We start from the raw sequence: 22,282 nt of genomic DNA on the forward strand, positions 1-22,282 counted from the left end.
CTGACTTAATTATTGATTAGTTACCTTATCTATATTTTATATGTATTCGTATGTTTAACAGTTTTTGAAAATGCTCATTTTGCAAAAAATTGTTATTGTTTACCAAAAGGAGGATATATCAAGTGTTGTACTTTTATAAATATTTAATGAGCTTATTCACTCCAAGAACAATTTTGGCGGTCAGTCTCTTCCCTTTTATGGTCCTCTAATTGACTCGTCCCTGCTTTCGAGGTCGTTGGGCTTAATTCTTCGACTGTGCTGGAGTCCAGGAGCATCTGTTCTTTATAATCCCCTTCCTCAAGGACATCTGTATGTCGTCTGGCAATTTTACGAACCTTCTTGTACTTTTATATATTTTTCAACAGTTTGCTAGTAAAGGACCATGTATCGAAAGGCCTGGCAACCACTCCGTTGTTTCACTTTTCCTTCGTGGCATTTTCCCTTATTTATACATTAGTCACATTCCATACCTTCGTGAATTAGTTATACATACACACATATATATATGTGTGTATATATGTATATATATGTATGTATTATGTTATATACCATATATATAAACACACACACACACACACACAAATATACATATATGTCTGATTCACGAAGATACGGAACGTGTCGAACGATAAATAAAGGCAAATGCCTCGAAGGAAAAGTGAAACAACGGAGTGGTTTCTAGGCCTTTTGATACATGGTCCTTTACTAGCAGAACTCATTATATATATATATATATATATATATATATATATATATATATATATCTATCTTCTATATATATATATATATATAGATAGAGATAGATATATATATATATATATATATCTATCTATCTATATATATATATATATATATATATATATATATATCTATCTATCTATAATATATATAATATATAGATAGATATATATATATATATATATATATATTATCTATATATATATATATATATATAATAGATATAATATATATATATATAATATATATATATATACACGCACATATACTTGTGTGTTGAATACTTTTTTACCAGTGCCATGCACGATATCTTTTACACTTTCTGGTAATACATTAAATGTCGAATAATAAACAAACAGTCGCATGGGGCAGTGTATGTCTCCACCGTTCACATTTCACCCGAATCGTGTATAATCACAAATGTTTAGTTCAGAAAAAAGAATATCCTGCTTTATTATTTCATGTGTTTGTTAAGTACCGGTCAGTACTCAAGAATGAGAGGCCAAGATTCGCAGAAATACTCTGTAGTGAATAAGACGATCGCTTCTGTTCGGGCGTTCATGAATTGTTCGCAGAAAGCGCGATCCAGAAAGCAGCACGATCCTACCTTTCCTTCAGTGCTAGACATGATTCGCGATGGTGGACGTCCTCAGGACAGGAAGGTGGTCTGGTCTGCAGGTTGCTGGTCAGGACGTCTACTCGGGCGTTGCTTTCGTGTCGCTGTGCAAACACTTGTCCCAGAGTCAATATAAATACAGACTCCGACTGGTACCTTATCACCAACCTCCAAGGCGCCTGCAGTTGCTTGCTTGGCCTTGAAGATGAGCCTTTCATCTGAGAGGAGTCTTCTTTTATTTAATATTTGTTATTATAATAGTTCTGTCTCTCTCTCGGCCCAGCAACAGTCTATGTTTGGTGGGTTTACCCTGAAGCTTGTCTGAAATATTAATATAAAAGCGACAGGTTAGGATTCTTTAGGGCAGGAACAGATAGAATGGGATGGATAATGACATAGAACTGCTAATTCTGCTCTGATGAAATCATCAAATAACAAATCAAACAGACCATGACCTTTTAGGTATGACCTTTATCCATTACTAATCGTCTGATGTCAACATTATGAATAGCCCGGTCCAAGCGTCTTTGTATTAAATGCCATTATTAATGCGACAAATAAATTCAGATCATCAAAACACTGGCCACTGTAGCTGAGACATAACCCGAGGTCTATTTTTAGACATGACACCAGACTGGCATCATCTTCCATCATCACCAGGATGTTGACAAACGACAAGAATTCCGATCAATAACTGTGACTTGATAACGCCATCAGAAAGATTAGACCCCATTAGGGCGTGTCGGTTCTGTCGAGAAGCGAGGAATGATTTATGAAAGATAAGAAAAAATATTAGAATAAATAAGCTATGCCTCCAATTTCCTTCATTATTTGTTTGTTTGGTGTTCGTTAAGTCCACGTCGTTCGTTGGGGCTGAGAGAGAGAGAGAGAGAGAGAGAGAGAGAGAGAGAGAGAGAGAGAGAGAGAACCAGTTCCATTGAATGATATCAGTCATTGCTGTTGAATACTTATTTCCCATTAAATTCTAAATGACCAATAGAAAGAAGAAGTGATTTCAGGAGAACAATTTCTCCAACTGACCAGGTCTGCGAAAGTTGCTCAGGAAACATCATACCATGCCATATGCATGGCGATAGGTTAGTTAGTTAATGACATGTAGGACACTTGTAAACGATGCATATAAAATGGGAGGCGTATACGCTCTCTCTCTCTCTCTCTCTCTCTCTCTCTCTATTTTCATTCTTAGATGTCCCCAAATCTCATGAAGAAACTATTCACTGCGGTGAATTTAACTGGAAATAAAAGTGATTTCATCTAAACAAAGGGCAAGTGGAACTTAGAATTCAGGCGAATGATCTTAACTCCACGTTGTCGATGAGAAACTTAGTGTTGGTAAAGTTGTTACAAATTCCGTCTTCATCCCATTGCCGGTGTTCCCTTCAAGAAACGAATTCAAAACCAACATGAGACAGAGCTACAGTTCACTGTCACAGGTCGAGAAGTCGTTGTTTCTTCTCAAAAAGCATTAACACACATTTCCATGGGCGTTCGGTTTCGTCCTACAAAAATCATTTGAGGATCGTAAGAAACTGACGGCTAAAGGCATTTTATATTTCATAGGCGGTAAGCAAGCAGAGAATCTGTATGGAAATGTGTAAGAATGCCTTTTCTTTTATTTGATGTATATGTATATCGTGGTATTTTAATGGTGTCTGCTTGTTGTTGGACGCAGAACGAACAACAATCAACCAAGTGAGAGCATCAGTCTTCTACCGTCGAATAAGGCCACGCTCTTCAGGGAGAGTCCACATTACAGTTCAACGTGTCTTATCTAACTTCTGCACCTCATGGCATGCATATCACAGACAGGCTGAAGTTACGTCAGAGAATTATTGGTAGTCCTCATCAGTAGTTCATACTGTTTTTCAACATTTGCCAAAGCGTCGTTACGGTCGTTCACTTGTTTTCATTCTGTTTGTGATATCTGTGTAGGACATATAATATATATATATATATATATATATATATATATATATATATGTGTTTATATAAGAAAATTCCTGGTACTCAGCTTGTTTCTTTATTACTCATTACATCATGCCAAATTTCTCCCAGGCCTAGTCTCCTGGACTTGATTAATTTACCTAGTCTTCAGAACTCCTGGACTAGATCCCTTGCAAGGGATAGATAATCATTTGTATTAATAATTTGGTAAAATAGCCAAAATGAAAGGGTGGAACGGATTGACGTCCTCCTCACATGAAAGCATTCGTGATCCTTACATGTGTTGCTAGTGTTACCAAAAACCAGAAACGAAAGATTCAGGGCAGCACTCCCATACTCAAAGCACGAGAAAAAAAAAAAACAAGGGACTGGCTACACTGCCACGCACTTGTCCACAACAGAAACAAACGAAAACATTTCACAGTTCCAATCACTTACAATAGCAGTGTAAAGATATTAGAGGAGGATGATGAATCAATTCCTAAATAAATCACTAATATTTAAAGGAATATTTTTCCCATTCCAACAGGTACAGGACGCATGTTGCTGGGAGACAAAATGCGCGAATATAAATGACTCTATTCTTTATCGATTCTAAATTATGCTAATTCTGACATCTTAATCCTTCTTTAAATACGACGTTTCAATAATTTTCACTTTTACACACAATACATGACAAGAATACTAATCACAGCGATATTTGGAGAGACATTTAAAAAGCAATATCATTATATATATATATATATATATATATATATATATATATATATATATATATATATATATATATATCGATATTTGGAGAGACATTTTAAAAGCAATATCATTATATATATATATATATATATATATATATATATTATATATATATATATATATATATATATATATATATATATATATATATATATATATATATATATATATATATATATATATATATATATATATATATATATATATATATATATATATATATATATATATATATATATATATATATATATATTATATATATATATATATATAGATATATATATATATATATATATATATATATATATATATATATATATATATATATATATATATATATTATATATATATATATATATATATATATATATATATATATATATATATATATATATATATATATATATATATATATATATATATATATATATATATATATCTATATATATATATATATATATATATATATATATATATATATATATATATATATATATATATATATATATATATATATATATATATATATATATATATATATATATATATATATATATATATATATATATATATATATATATATATATATATATATAAATATATATATATATATTTAAATGTCTCTCCAAATATCGCTGTGATTAGTATTCTTGTCATATATTGTGTGTAAAAGTGAAAATTATTGAAACGTCGTATGTAAAGAAGGATTAAGATGTCAGAATTAGCATAATTTAGAATCGATAAAGAATAGAGTCATTTATATTCGCGCATTTTGTCTCCCAGCAACATGCGTCCTGTACCTGTTGTAATGGGAAAAATATTCCTTTAAATATTAGTGATTTATTTAGGAATTAATTCATCATCCTCCTCTAATATCTTTACACTGCTATTGTAAGTGATTGGAACTGTGAAATGTTTTTGTTTCTGTTGTGGACAAGTGCGTGGCAGTGTAGCCAGTCCCTTATTTTTTTTTTCTCGTGCTTTGAGTATGGGAGTGCTGCCCTGAATCTTTCGTTTGGTTTTTGGTAACACTAGCAACACATGTAAGGATCACGAATGCTTTCATGTGAGGAGGACGTCAGCCGTTCCACCCTTTCATTTTGGCTATTTTACCAAATTATTAATACAAATGATTATCTATCCCTTGCAAGGGATCTAGTCCAGGAGTTCTGAAGACTAGGTAAATTAATCAAGTCCAGGAGACTAGGCCTGGGAGAAATTTGGCATGATGTAATGAGTAATAAAGAAACAAGCTGAGTACCAGGAATTTTCTTCAATACCCCTAAAATGGAAATCAGCACTTCAACTGCCTCCCAGTGGGAAGACATCACCTGGTCTCATCAGTAGTAAGACCCATACACACAAGGAATATCATGTAATAGCAGGTAGGACAGGCCTACCCTAATTCCCAGGCAGCGTAAAGGTCATTAGTCTTCATACCTACCGTGTCAACTATGACAGTACCATTCTCTGACCCCTGTCTCCAGGCAAGAAGACTGACAACAGTGCATATGTACAATAGTATTATTATCTTTGTATATGTATAATATTATTATTCTTATTCTCGTATCTTAATGTCGTGGCGGGGAAAATCCTCCCGCAACATTTGGTGGCAGCAGTGGGATCTGTAGCCCAGTACTATTGATCCAGACCCACTGTGCCTATATAGTATGTAGGTCACTTATAATGTTTTGTCGTATTGTATGCATATCTTTATGCAATATTGTTGAATTTTGTCTGATTAAGGTCATGACTGGTTTACATGCATATTCATTATTTCTATAGTGACGGATTGTATGGTATTGTCTCTTAATGTAGTTTACATTTTATTATTTGATCATATATAAGTGTTTGAAGTATTGTAACAATGACGATTGGTAATGATGAATCATATATTGATCTAATTCAATTAGAACAAGAAACACAACAAACATTACAGACAGTTAAGAGCTTCACTCAATCCTACCAGGATGTTTGGTCTCAAGTGGGAGATTTATCAAATCTAATCAAGGACTTGGACCAGGAATTGGTTGACATACAGGGGACAATACAACACTTAACACCCAAACATGATAACACTCAACCATCCGTAATGTCTACACCACATACGTCTCACATTCCAAGTAATGAACAAAGGAATGATGTAAAACATTTTGTACAAGAATTCACATAGTGCCCTGGTTGGGAATGCAATTGTGTCTTATGGGTCTTGTCTTATAGGAAATTGTCAGAGTTTTGCTCTTGTAGTACTGGTTTGGTACATCATAGAGGATAGAGTACACCACTTTCCAAACCCCTTTGAGATTCAAGTTTAGAGTCGTTTCTAGCCAATAGCTCTGGTGAGTTTGATAATCATTAGGACGCCTCAATAGGAGTAAATTCTGTCTTCACATGTGGAGAACTCTTTTGTTGCAGAGTGATGTGACATCCTGTGTAAGTGGAGTCAATCTAACCCCAGTATTAGGCTAGACAAAGCTATTAGGAAAGCTGTATTGAACGCACACCTATAGGGTAGTGTCCCCATTTAGTACTCAAATATATCCTTGTTTTATGTTGTTGCAAGAGCCCCTTCAGTCTCTAGTTGAGATCGTTGGTTGTTTCTACTGTACAAGACCTGTTTTTCCGCAGTCGCAGACCCATCTAAGGAGCTGTTTGGTTCTGTTAGGAACAGTTGTCCTTGATATTAGAGTGGACATGAATCAATTCTTCCCCGAGGGAAAAGCTATGTAATGGGAAAAATATTCCTTTAAATATTAGTGATTTATTTAGGAATTGATTCATCATCCTCCTCTAATATCTTTACACTGCTATTGTAAGTGATTGGAACTGTGAAATGTTTTCGTTTCTGTTGTGGACAAGTGCGTGGCAGTGTAGCCAGTCCCTTGTTTTTTTTTTCTCGTGCTTTGAGTATGGGAGTGCTGCCCTGAATCTTTCGTCTGGTTTTTGGTAACACTAGCAACACATGTAAGGATCACGAATGCTTTCATGTGAGGAGGACGTCAGCCGTTCCACCCTTTCATTTTGGCTATTTTACCAAATTATTAATACAAATGATTATCTATCCCTTGCAAGGGATCTAGTCCAGGAGTTCTGAAGACTAGGTAAATTAATCAAGTCCAGGAGACTAGGCCTGGGAGAAATTTGGCATGATGTAATGAGTAATAAAGAAACAAGCTGAGTACCAGGAATTTTCTTCAATACCCCTAAAATGGAAATCAGCACTTCAACTGCCTCCCAGTGGGAAGATATCACCTGGTCTCATCAGTAGTAAGACCCATACACACAAGGAATATCATGTAATAGCAGGTAGGACAGGCCTACCCTAATCCCCAGGCAGCGTAAAGGTCATTAGTCTTCATACCCACCGTGTCAACTATGACACAGTACCATTCTCCGACCCCTGTCTCCAGGCAAGAAGACTGACAACAGTGCATATGCAGAATAGTATTATTATCTTTGTATATGTATAATATTATTATTCTTATTCTCGTATCTTAATGTCGTGGCGGGGGAAAATCGTCCCGCGACACTGTGATATTGAATACTTTGTTTTATCTCGAGCTGTCATCGTTAGCGATAAGGGAGTTGACAGATAGCCGCCCGGTTGAGTAAGATTTTGCCCCAGTCAAGAGATGAGGGCAGGAGGTTCTGCTCATTCGTGTTCATTAATTAGCCATGCCAATCATGATTAGCCATGTGCTGGTTGTATCGAACGCGTTAAGGCTTTCTCCAAAGCGATTTTTTCTTAAAGTTACACATGCTTCTTGAGAATTACTGAGAGAGAAGTATTGCACAAAAGCCCCTGACAATGCGCAATGTTTTGTAAGGTTCCACAATATCTTGGTCTCAAAATTAGTCTGAATAAACCGTTAGGCTTTTTGTGTTCTTCGAGTTACACAGAAGCGGAAGTTCCGATACGTTTTGCCAAAGATACTGTAGAGTACTACACAAAGATACTCAACTCGATTTTTTTCCCATCAGAGGCTGCGTACCACGAAAGCCACCAAGAGGTTGTAATCTAATGCTGTCAAGGACGAGGCAGTGACGTTACGAGAAACGTCAGGACTTGCGTCACAGTTGTAAAAACCCTGCATTCAAGAGTTTCTCTTTATACCATGCATCCGGGATTTTCTCTTAATACTATGCATTAGCATTTTTTCTTCACACCATGAATGTTGGGCTTGATCTTGATACCATGCATCAATTATTCCCTCTTAATACCATCCATTAGGATTTTCTCTTTATACCATGTATTAGGAATTTTCAATTTCACACCATGCATTCTGGGTTTGATCTTGATACCAACCATCGTCAAAGATTTTCTCTTTACACCATGAATGCTGGGCAGCACTACAAACACAATACAGCTGTATTTCTTATAAATGGCAACTATAACATTCTTTTTTGACAGGCATTGCTTTTAATGTTTTTCTGTGTTTTTTTATTCTCATCTTGTTTAATTAATTTGAATGTTTCTTATTGTATAATTGTTTTGATCTAACATTTGTGAATCAATTTCCATTTGCTTAGATTTCTTTTAAAATTTTAATTATTGATTAATAGTTTGAATTTTACTTGAATAATTTAATATTTTGGTTAACTAATTCTCTTAACAAATTAATTTTGATTTTATTTTGTTTAATGATTAATTCAATAACTAATTAAACTTTTTGTTTTCAAGTAATAGTACATTTCCCTGAGATTGTAAATTTCACTTATAATTTTTAATTTTACAAATAAAATTTTGTATTTCAAATCTTTATGATAGTATTTTATTGACTACCAGTATTTTCTATTTCATTTAGGTAGAAATATAGAATGGTAATTGTGCTGTTTTCCCTCAACTTTACTGAAGTGAGTTTGAACCAGGGGAATACATACTTATAAAATTGTTGAAGGAGTGATGCCCTTTAATTAAAATTACCTCAAGCATGTTTTAATGAACTTATCCAGATTTCTTACATGATTAGTAAGTTTTATAAGGGATCATTGTTACCCTTAGAGTATTCAGTCGTTTTGTAATTGTAATGAAGGTTCAGATGTCTGGCTGTTGTGAGGTAAATATTTCTTTTGATTGGCAGGTGTAGCAATCAGATACTTGGCACTCGTCACACACACATACACACACACACACACACACACACACACACACACACATATATATATATTATATATATATATATATATATATATATTATATATATATATACATATATATATTGTGACGAGGTGCCAAATATCTGGTTACTACACTTACCATTTATAGTTATTAGAGCAAGACTTTTCCCTGGGTCTGAAGCACCATTTACACTTGGTGCACGATTATATATATATATATATATATATATATATATATATATATATATATATATATATATATATATATATATATATCAAACATATCCACAGGTGAAAAATATGAGGCATGGTGTAGGTCCTGACAGGTTTCGACTTTATAACCAAGCCATTGACGAAGGACTGATACATAGTATTAGAAGTCATAAATATATATACTACAACGACAGTACTGAGAGTACAGGGAGGTCTTGTCAGCTTAGGCTACCACGAGGAAGGTCCTTGATTAACCCAATGGACAACAGCAGAGAAATACATGTGTTTGCATATGCTCCACACCTATACTCCGTTTTTTTTCATCTGTCCATCCGCCTGTGGTGTTTGCACATGGTAACACTGCGTCCCGGGCTTTAAATAATATCCTATTTCGAATATTAACGGTGTAATTCGCATACAGTAAATTATTTAAACACTTTTCAGTGGCAAATGTACACCCAGATATCCTTTTATTTACCTACAACTTACACATAGCGTAACTATATAAAGCCCGAGACACGGTATTACCATGCGAAAACACCAAAGGCGGTATATATAGTAAGGCTTATTAGAAATAACTTTCTTGACCATGTATTCACATTGCTGGATGATACATGGTACCTACGTTCACAATGGTCCAGTTTTTTTTTAAAAAAGCTAATAAACAGGAGCAAAAGTGATCTTCGGACAGCTTATCAACTTTCCGAAAAACATAACAATAATATTACGGGCATGCAACGAATGAGAGTTAAACTTGCCGTGCAACTGCTGTCTGAGAGTACCTGTAAATCTATTGATCACTTCGGCAATGAAATTTGGTGATAAGGACTGAAAAATTACAAGCCATTTCATTCGGCTTGTTGATAGATGATTTGATTTGTTTAATACTCGACAGCCAATAGATAGAAAATCATAAATAAATGCTCGCGGGACTAAACAGTGATGAAAAGTAAAGTTCTCTATCCTTTGTCTAACTTGCTGAAAATAGTACAATGAAAACTTGGCATGATGTATATTTTAAAATACAGAAAAATCAGGATGAGTTGGGGCACTTTTTCGGTTGCAAAAGACAAATGGGAGCGTACGATCAGCACCCATCACCAGTTGCATTTAAACATCGTGTCAGAGCCCACATTTTAGGAAAAGGCAGCACACTTGTAAGCTCAAAGAGCAACGTTGAAAACTGCTACAGGGGAAAATGTCACATCCTGCTCATTTTTCCACGTTCCTGACAAGCAAGAAGCATCATTCGAAGACAAAGGAAATTCTCTTCAGAAAGAGCTCAGTTTATCAGCAATTTTATCTTACTCACCAGAATTTGATAAGGATGATCAAAATGGTGACTTCAAAGACCAGGAAGTTGAAGAGCAAACATGAGAAGATGCCATAGTGTAAGAAGGTTTGCGATATGTTGGCGGTTTCATTGCTCGCAAGGTTCCACAACTGGAGCATTTAGGATCGAAAGTAACAAAGGGAGATGACACAAGGGTTGTTGCCATAAGCTTTAGAGAGAGCAAACTAATGAAACCTAGTGTTTCTCGATCATTTGAAGTGTATGGATAACTGTTTGATTCTCACCATGGGGAAAAAAAATGTTTAACAAATGTAAAAGGAGCAATCATTCAATCAGCGGATATATGTAATTAGCAGTTACATCCAAGAAACTTCAAAAGTCATTAAATATCTTAGCTCGTTGCCGTACCTCCATTTTTTTAGAATTCGAGATTTGAACAGAGACATAAGCTGTTCCAGAAAAGTGGTGAATAAGATAAGAAAAAAAAAAGTCAGGACATAACTAGTAATATGATGTTAAAGTATGTGCGAAATGAGATTTTATGGAGATATATTAAGTGTGTATAATTCTATAAATATATTTATATTATTTTTTAGAATGTTCTTTAGAACTCCATCATGATTATTTAAAATATTGAAATATAACTATTTTTTTATCTGACTACTATTTTCCTTAACAAACAGATAATAGTATTTAATAACGGAAAAGAAGAAGAAAGCAAAGGGTGGTTTTCAATAATTTCAATGTTAATTGTCGAAAATGTTCTAATGATCTCTTATGATTATTCATTTTAACCTTGTAGAATGAAGAACCCTCATCTGACTATTACTTTAATTATAGAACAGGTTCGAGTATTTTAAAGAAAATAAAAAAAGCAAAAGTTAGTAGCCCGACTCTGGTTGTTGTGACGTCACGCACCTAGCCGTTTAATTCTCTGCCCAAGATTAATTATGCTGCGCGTGACAAGACCTCCCTATATTCTCTAGACCTTACGCACAACTGTTTGATAGTGCAGATCCACCCACAGGCGGGTGTCGAGGTAGGAGTGGCTTTCTAAATTCGCAATATACGCTCAAGGGACATTAGTACCAATCAAGGCGCACCCACCGTAGGAGACTACAAATCCACACCCGACAGGTGTCAGGGAGGCGGGATGGAAATCTCATTAGCACTGCTGCACCCTTACTGTGTTTATAAATATGATAATCCTATTTCCATGCATCTCTTTTGCCTACCTTGAAATTTAAACAATATACGAATTTCTTTTTATTAAAGGATCGAGTTTATACATCCCTTGACTGATGTTCATATTATGGTTGTAACTTTCTTTTGTAAAGCTAGATTCAATGATAATCCTTTCCATTGCGTTATTAGAATACACAATCCTTTTTCCCTCTTTCCGGTTAAGGGCATGATGGTTCTCACTAACATGTATGAAAATACCACTGTTTCCCTGTGAATATCTCACGCCATTTTTATGTTGTTGCGGAACGACTGGAAAACTTAAGGACTGAACCGTTAAGCAGAGAAGTTCTGTGAGAGTCATTCCCAGAAATGATGGAATAGCCACATTGTTCCAAAAATCTTGATTGTCATTGAAGCACTGCATTGAGATCCAGTTTTAGGAATCTGCCGATTACGATTTCTGAGCACTTGTTCTTTTATAGACATGAGAAAGTTAACAGTCATTCCACCTTGTAAAGTGTCTGTCTAGCCCAGAGCTGAAAAAGTGACGTTTAAACTTTTAATGCTTGAAGAGGTGAATCAATATCAATAAGAGCATAATTGAATTTTTGTGCTATAGCTTTAAATACAACAAACAAGTCCCTGAAACGTCTATCAGAAGCTCATAGGACTACCTACATTTTGCCTAGCCATTTAGAAAAAAAGTTACCCTCAAATACAAAACATTATTTATGAGAAAATAAGTTGATTTTCACACGATAAATTCAACGACTACTAATCCACTTATCCATTTCATTCGCCATATCTCCTATTTGCACGTCTTTGTCGAAATGAAAGGTCGATTCTTCCTTCTAGAATATCTCCTGCTAAACACAACTACCCTCTGACGTTATATTTGGTTTGAGCGATTGATTCGCCTTGTATACGTGCTGTCTTCATGGTCTCCAACCTGAGTCCACTGCTTTAGGCCCAAGTTGCTTTGTCTTTGCTTTCGTCTCCGTAAACTTTACCCAGACCGGCTTAGTATTTGTTTTCTTGATTCAGCGAAGTCATGCCTGTGATCTCACAGCGCTCCAGGACATGAGGAACATTCACTGTATCGTCAGCAACGATCACCTACGAAGGGAGACAGTATGTCCTTAAGAATTTATATTGAATCTATAGAGAGAGTAAACGGCCTTATGACTGGTTACGGGACGTAGGAAGTATGGCGCAGTTTATTGTTTCTACAACAAAAATAGTTTAGATGGTTCTTGAAATCAATGACAGTACGTTTGGTTCATTGCATAAATAACTGTTTATCAATACTATAAAAGAGAAAGGCATTTAAACAGCAAACGTAGGCGTAATTCATAGCTGCATAAACAATAGTTATGGAAATGAAACTGTAATGAGAATTTGCGTATATATGCAAAAATACGTGCATATTATATATATATAGATATATATATATAAATATATATATATATACATATATATGTATATATATATATATATATATATATATATATATATATATATATATATATATGAATAACTTGATCACGAAGTATATAAAACGTGATGCTATGTATAAATAAAGGTTTTTTGCCACGAAGGAAAAAATGAAAAAAGCAAGATAGCCAAGTACTTTCGGTCCTATTCGGACCCTTTACTGAGGCAAACTGATTTTACAAAAGAACAACACAGTCAAAAGAAGGCTTAATATACAAACTGACACTACCAGATTAGCCATAAGGGCGATTTTCACTCTACAGGAAGGAGGAGTCGCCAGAGGCTAGCCACACCTTGAAGGATACCCGCAGTAAACAAGTGATTCTTCCAGAAAACAGTACATTTTGAAAAAAACACGGGAGCATATACAATTTAATATCATGAATTTTTACACAAATTTTCCCAGCAAAAATTATTATTAATGAAAAGACGAAAGAAAATATAAATATATATATATATCGAGCAAGAGAAAGAGGGAGAGAGAATATCGAACCAGAGAGAGAGAGAGAGAGAGAGAGAGAGAGAGAGAGAGAGAGAGAGAGAGAGAGAGAGAGAGAGAAATAATAACTATATACATGTGGGACTAATTTATTAGTTGTTCATTTATTTTGAGGTCCTTCATAAACATCTTACAAATATATGGGTCCAAATGGTACATTCCCAGACTAAGATTTAGGTTGTTTTTATTAGTGATTTGTATAATTGCCGATTCCAGTAAATTTCTTGAAACATAATCATTAGATCTAGCAATTACCGAGGTATCACCCCAATTAATACAATGAGATTTTTCACTCAGATGGATAAACAGTGCATTTGAAGTCTGGGCTGTTCTAACTGAATACATATGCTGCTTAATCCGAACACATAAATTTTTACTAGACTGACCAACGTAAAACGATGGGCAATCCTTGCAAGGAATTTTGTAAATGATGTTGTTATTTGTTACAGGACTATTCTTAATTAGCATATCTTTAATGGTATTGTTATAAGAGAACACTACATTAACATTAAACGATTTAAATATTGATTTTATGGTTTCAAATCCACGAAAATAAGGTAAGCTAAGTACATTTTTAGGCATTTCTTTTTCATTAATAGCAACATTATAAAACTTTTTGTGAGCTTTTTGATAACATAAATCAATTAAATGAGGTGGGTAGCAGAGATCGTTTCCTATCTTTTTTATGTATTCTATTTCTTGGTCCAGATATTGTGGACTCGTGATACGCAAAGCGTGTAGGAACATAGAAGAAAAAATTGAAATTTTAATGTACTGTTTTCTGGAAGAATCACTTGTTTACTGCGGGTTTCCTTCAAGGTGTGGCTAGCCTCTGGCGACTCTTCCTTCCTGTAGAGTGAAAATCGCCCTTATGGCTAATCTGGTAGGGTCAGTTTGTATATTAAGCCTTCTTTTGACTGTGTTGTTCTTTGTAAAATCAGTTTGCCTCAGTAAAGGGTCCGAATAGGACCGAAAGTACTTGGCTATCTCGCTTTTTTCATTTTTTCCTTCGTGGCAAAAAACCTTTATATATATATATATATATATATATATATATATATATATATATATAGTATATATATTTGTGTGTGTGTGTGTGTATGTAAATAAAAGACTTCTGCTGAAACAGGATACGTCTCAAGTATAAAAGATACATTAAAACACTCTGGTTAAAAGCTAATGACCGAAATATAGTCCTTAGCCTTAAACGATTGTTTTAATGGGCCTTTTATATCATCACACACACACACACACACACACACACACACACACACATATATATATATATATATATATATATATATATATATATATGAATGTCTTTTACTGTAATACAACAGTATATTATGAAGGTAAAAGGCCTATAAAACACTGTTTGAACGTTGCAACCATATATTTCGAACACTTCCTTCTGTGCTCCTGATCACAGGTAAAATATGGACATAGGAGTCATAAAAGAGTATATATACAAAACATATGTAGGTGACGCAGTAAGTCTTTATTGGTGACCCAGGAAAAATGGGAATTAAACTATTACCTGGTGTCTTCAGGCCTCATTAATTCCCATCTGGCGACTTGTCCGGTGGTCAGATGTTCTTCGACACCTGCTTGAGGAGCGGCCTAAGGATTACCTCGTCGATGTCATCCGGTTCCCACTGTCCTTCAAACAGGTTCATATTGTTGATTTGGTTGATGATAGCAGATTCCACCGTCTTCCTTTTGTACGGATACCTACTTTTGAAAACCAGCTCTACCCGACTCTAGTTCATAGTATGGCCTTTGTCCATAATATGTACGAAAATCCCCGAGTTCTCTGACGCATATCGCACTGATCTTTTGTGCTCTGCTAATCTTTGCGAGATGGATCTACCGGTTTCCTCAACGTAAATCTCATTACTATTGCTACACGGTACCTTGTAAACCCCAGCTTCATCTCCTCTTTTATTTAAGCAAAGTATATATGTTAATGAGCGAACTCCCGATGGATTTGCTATAATGGAAAGTGAAAGGATTATTAGACTTAAGGTGTTCTGTAGCTTTTTGGATGTTTTTATCGTGTGGAACTTTTATTTTATTGTTGAAATCTATTTGTCTATTGTGAGTGAGACCTCTATAGTATATTATATTCGCTTTATTAATAGCCTTCTCGATAATGTATGACAGGTAAAGCAGTTGTATTAGGTGTTGGCGTTGAATTCTTTATCTACGTATCCATCTGAACATATTCTAAGCCCCCTGAGGAATAGGTTGCACCCGACCATGATCTTTGCGGAAACATCGTGGTAACTTAAAAAATGAAATATGAAACAGTGAAAGTGGGTTTCCTGTATACTGTGAACGCATATCTATTCTGTTCTCTTATGATTCATACGTCTAAGAACGGCAATTTCCCGTCCTTTTCCCGTCCTTTTCCCTATTCTGTCTTAAATTTTATGGTCGGAACCAGCGAATTTAGTTGATTGAAAAATTTATTGAAATCTCCCCAACTATCATCCAAGTAAGTAAAAATATCATCTACGTATGGGGTTTGATAGGAGACAAAATTTCTGTTTCGAAATATTCCATGTATAGGTTTAACCTAGAAGGGGGATAGGGGTCTGCCCATGCTACAACCAAATTTTTGTTCGTAAAAATTACCACTGAAAGAAAACAAGTTGTTAGTTACGCAGAGGCTGATAAGTTTTACTATTTTGTTAATACCATGAGGAAAATGTTCTAGGAAAATGTTCTTCATTGGTTGTAACTTCATCTATAGAAAGGACAACACCTCGGCGATCGGGACTTAGGTAAATAATGATTCGACGTCAAGGCTGAGCAACTTGATGTTATTTGCTGGGATATTTAAACTGTTATATTTTGTTTTATAAAATCCTCTGTATGTTTAACGTGGGAGGATGAGAATGTTCCTAGAATGGGTGATAACAGGTCTGCCAGTCATTTGGATATTTTATACATGAAAGAGCCCCTGCTAGATATTATGAGGCGTAGAGGAATCCCATCTTTATGCGTTTTTGGGAGGCCATAGAAATAGGGGAGAGAGAGAGGGGTTGATTATCTTGAATAACTCTAGTAATTCTACGTTCTTCTTACTACACCCTACAGTTCTGACTGATTTGTTAATGGGCAGCAATGTTTGTAGTGGGATCTTTCATTAATTTATCATAGGTCTCCGTGTCGTTTAGAAGTTCATGGACTTTATTGACGTAAGTCTCCTTAGAGAACTATTTTCCCGTCTTTGTCCGATTTTGTGATTATGATATCCTCCCTCTTTCTTAATCTAACAAAGGCATTTTGGAATCTTTTCGGGAGCGAATTTTTGTTGTTGTTTTGTTCCAAGACATTTAGCTAAATACCTTTGAGACGTTTATCTTTTTTGTCATAATTATGACAAAAAAAGATGCATATCTCAAAGGTATTTTGCTAGAATATGTTGAATTGGGTACTTAGATAAATAATTCAACACGATCCGCCAACACCTAATGCAACTGCTTTACCCACCATACATTATAGAGAAGGCTAGTAATAAAGCGAATACAATATACTACAGAGGTCCCACTCACAATAGACAAATAGATTTCAACAAAAAAATAAAACTTCCGTACGATGAAAACATCCAAAAAGCTACAGAACACCTTAGGTCTAATAATTATTTCATTTTCTATCATCCCAAATCCATCGGGAGTTCGCTCATTAACGTGTACTTAAATAAAAGAGGAGAAGAAGCCGTAGTTTACAAGATACCGTGTAGCAGTTGTAATGAGATTTACGTTGGGGAAACTGATAGATCCAACTCGCAAAGATTACAAGAGAGCAAAAGATCAGAGGGATATGCATCAGAGAACTCGGGGATTTTCCCATGAACATGAGTGGGGCAGAGCAGGTTTTCAAAAGTAGCTGTCCGTACAAAAGGAAGATGCTGGAATCTACTATCATAAATCAAATCAACAATATGAACCTTTTAGGAGGACAGTGGAAATCGGATGACATCGACGAGGTAATCCTTAGGCCGCTCCTCAAGCAGGTGTCCAACAACATCTGACAACCGGACAAGTCGCCAGATGGGAGTTAATGAGGCCTGAAGACACCAGGGAATAGTTTAATTCCCATTCTTCCTGGGTCACCAATAGAGACTTACTGCCCCACTTATATATGTTTTGTATATATACTCTTATAAGACTCCCATGTCCATATTTTATCAGTGATCAGGAGCACAGAAGGAAGAGCTCGAAACATATGATTGCAACATTCAAATAGTGTTTTATGGGGCATTTTATCTTCACACACACACACACACCATATATATATATATATATATATATATATATATATATATATATATATTATATATATATATATATATTATAAATAAATGAATGTATGTTTGTGTGTATGTTCCACATACACTTTGAAACGCATTGAGGACTCTCAACCAAACTTAGTATACATACTACTTACCATCTGGGAATGAACAATTGTAGGGTTAAGACATCACTGGCCTAAAGGGGGTGTGTGGGAAGGGGAGAAATGAAAAATTACAGAAAAAAACCGATATTTGTGTCTAATCCAAAGTTTTAGAGGTTGTTGAAATGAAATTTGACATTCCCGAAGCTCTTTAAGTCCAAGTTCAGTCCCGATTGGGAGTGTGAAGAGATGGGAAAGGGGTGGTATGTAAAAACGACAGATATTAGTGTCTCATCCATAGTTTTGAGGTCGCTGAGAAGAATAGTGACTCTCCAATGCCCTTCAAGTCCAAGTTCAGCCCCAATAGGGAGGGGGTGAGAAGGGGTGACGTGTAGAAGATAACTGAAAACTACAGATATTAGTGTCTGAACCATAGTTTTTGAGGTTGCTGAGATGAATAGTGATACTCCTAAAGTCCTTTAGGTCCAAGCTCAGCCCCAATAGGAAGAGGAGTGAGAAGCAATTATCTTAACAGAGAGCGAGAGAGAGAGAGAGAGAGAGAGAGAGAGAGAGAGAGAGAGAGAGAGAGAAAATTTATCGGTTGTAATCAGAGATTTCCCATGCAGTGCTGGGTTGGTCAGCTACTATATATATATATATATATATATATATATATATATATATATATATATATGTATGTATATGCATATGTATATATTATGCATATTCTGTCTAAAATGCATTCACACACACACACACAAACATATATATATATATATATATATATATATATATATATATATATATATATATATATATATATATATATATATATATATATATATATATTGTATATCTACATGAATTTTAATCACGTCACCATGATATTTTTCTATTCATAAACATGAAGCTACAAATGTCACTTGGTATCCAATTGCCTCTACTTTGGAAATAATCTCGAAGGGGAATAAAACTGATAAGTAGTTCATCACCAGGGAGATTTGATCCCACAACAGCAACAACCTGACTTCAGTGACGAGTACTTTTCCACACCTCTCTTGAAAACCAAATGGCAGAGAACTCATCACTGAAGTCCAAGGTTGTTCCTGTAAGAGGATCGAATCTCCCAGGTGACAGACCACTTATCAGTTATAATTCCAAATTGGTATTATTTCCCAGGTAGAGTAAACTGAATATAATCGACTTTTGCAGCGTTTAATGTATATATCTATATATTATATATATATATATATATATATATATATATATATATCTATATATATATATATATATATATATATATATATATATAGATATATATATATATATATATATAGATATATATATATATATATATATATATATATATATATATATACATATATATATGCGTATGAATAATTATAAATTCACCTTGATTCATATAAATCATTCGAGCTACAAATGTCTTTTAATATCTAATTCGCTCTACCTCGGAATTGATATATTTTCATATATGTAAACTGAAGGGGAATTTTCAGTTGATAATAACTTTGTCCCCTCATGGGATCGAACCATCATCCAGCAGACAGGCACGAAATCAAGACGACATTGACTGTTAGCTGAATCGGTAACGTCAATGTCATCTTGATTTTGTGCCTGTCCGCTGGACAATGGTTCGATCCCATGAGGGGACGAAATTATTATCAACTAAAAATTCCCCTTCGGTACATATATGAAAATATATCAATTCCGAGGTAGAGCGAATTAAATAGTTAAAAGACATTTGTAGCTCAAATGATATATATATATATATATATAATAAATATATTAATATATATAATATATAATATATATATATATAAAGGGAAAAGCCACGAAGGAAAGTGAACCAATGGAGTGCTGCGAGACCTTTCAACTCAATATAGCCTTTACTCAGCAGACTGACTGTATATACATATGCGTGACATACATATGCAGGATAAGTTTACAACGAAAGGTTGTATAAATGACAGATAGGGATTATGCAGGAAACTAAGTACCTAGAATCCAACACACCTGGAGAATTAGTAACCTTCCCAAAACAGGGGTACAATTTAAGAGGCTTGCAGGGACAAGACAATTAAAGAGATTATACAGGGCAGAGACTGACCACATGATGTTAAAACACCACATAGCAGCCACCAACCAAGAAGAGAAAGAAAAATTCAAGGAATTAGACAAAACCAGGTTCTCACTTCATTCATTCTATCCCGGCTGATGGGAAGGGCTCGCTGCGACAAGAAATTTACGAAAAACTCCGTAAGACTACAGATGTCCTAAAAGGAAACTCGACAGAAAACTTTAAAGTCTTACTGATCGCAGTGGCTGGACTAATAATGCACGTCGTGATTGTGTTGTAAACTTATCAAGTAAACAAATAAGTAAAAATGTTGTGAGTGCTCTTGGATATCATTTATCTTTCTTTATATCGAATACACCCTCTGCTTTAACGATTGCGTCATCCCTAAGTAAATTAGAAAAATATTGTGATCTTCCTCAAAATCACGCTGACATAATCAAATATAGTATCTATGGAGCTGCCAGTGTTAGCCATGAGAGTAGCTTCCCTGCTCGCTATAAGAAAAGTTTGATCGAGCTTAAAAAAGATAATACAATCCACATCACAAAAGTTGACAAGTCAAATAGTATAATAATTTTAGGTAAAGCTGACAACTGCCAGTCCTACTGGATGATCATACGACTTACAAAAAACTAATAAAAAAACCCTTTGATAAAATCATAAAAAAAACTTTATTAGCACAGTGAAAAAAAATCTCCTCAAAGATAAAAAAAGAACTACTTGGTCAATTGTCAGTCAAATTTCCTTCGCTACCTTACTTGCACGGATTAGTAAAAACGCACAAAGAAAATAATCCTATGCGGCCTATTATCAGTACTGTTGGCTCAATATCATATAATCTTTCTAAATATATCACCAAGCTCTTATCCCAGTCACTTGGAACTATCTCAAATTCTCACACTTATAATTCTCTAGATTTAGTTGATAAACTCAATAAAATCACTTTTTGCCCCACTGATAGATTCGTTAGTTTTGATGTTTGTTCTCTTTCCACTAAAGTCCCTATAGATCCTATTTTAGAGTATCTTAATAACGAATTAACCCAGCATGAATTACCTCTATCTGTAAGTCATATTATTTTACTCACTAGGTTGTGCATTTGTGATTGTAAGTTTATATTCAGTGGTGAATGTTATCAACAAATATTTGGTATTGCAATGGGCAACCCTTTAACTCCACTCCTCTCAAACTTGTGTATGGAATTTTTTGAAAAACGCTATTTACTCAATGTCATTTATACACTTTTAAAGAGATATAGATATGTTGATGATATGTTAGCTGCTTTACCTGCTAGTACTGATGTAAATTATTTACTCTCTAATTTGAATAACCAGGTACCACCAATTAAGTTTGGTTTAGAATTTGGAAAATAAAATTGCCTCCCTTTCTTAGATGTTTAATACACAGAGAAGTTTTATAGTGTAAGTAACACGGAGAAAGATACTTCTATGAACATTCTTAGCTTGCCTTATTTTATTAGTTTTGAAACATAAAATTATTGTTAAAATCTTTTAAGGTCAACCTCGTTTTTTCTTATAATAACACACTCAAAGGAATGCTGATAAAAATGGCCCCAAGGAAAAGAACAACAAAATATATATAAAATTCCATGTTTGGAATGACCCTCGATTTAGATCGGCCAATCTAGCAAGGATTTAGAAGTAAGAATTAAACAGCATAAGTGTTCTGTCACAACTGGGCAAACATCCAATGCAATATTCATTTATTTAAGTGAAAACAACAACAGAATAAAGTGGAATGGCAGTTCATTGATTGCAAGATCAAAAGAAGTCTTGTCATGAAATCTTTTAGAATCTGCCAGCATAAAACTTACTTAAAATTGTAATTTTAACATTAATTCTGGTTTGTATCATTTGGACCCTTATATAAGTAGCATGTTTA

At 34.5% G+C, this 22,282-nt stretch overlaps 2 protein-coding genes across 2 annotated transcripts in view; one reads left to right on the forward strand and one right to left on the reverse strand.

Annotated features, from left to right (window-relative positions):
* The window catches only part of LOC135202235 (alcohol dehydrogenase class-3-like), a 15,920-nt gene extending 14,416 nt beyond the window's left edge, over window positions 1-1,504 (reverse strand). Inside the window, exon 1 of the mRNA XM_064231510.1 lies at window positions 1,346-1,504. Coding sequence (XP_064087580.1) covers window positions 1,346-1,366 — 21 coding nt within the window. The 5' untranslated portion in view covers window positions 1,367-1,504. The remainder of the gene's footprint in view (window positions 1-1,345) is intronic.
* LOC135202245 (accumulation-associated protein-like) overlaps window positions 1-22,282 on the forward strand; it is a 52,033-nt gene that overhangs the window by 25,121 nt on the left and 4,630 nt on the right. The gene's annotated exons all lie outside the window — the stretch shown is intronic.

This window comes from Macrobrachium nipponense, chromosome 23 (assembly GCF_015104395.2).
Source record: "Macrobrachium nipponense isolate FS-2020 chromosome 23, ASM1510439v2, whole genome shotgun sequence".
Lineage (NCBI taxonomy): Eukaryota > Metazoa > Arthropoda > Malacostraca > Decapoda > Palaemonidae > Macrobrachium > Macrobrachium nipponense.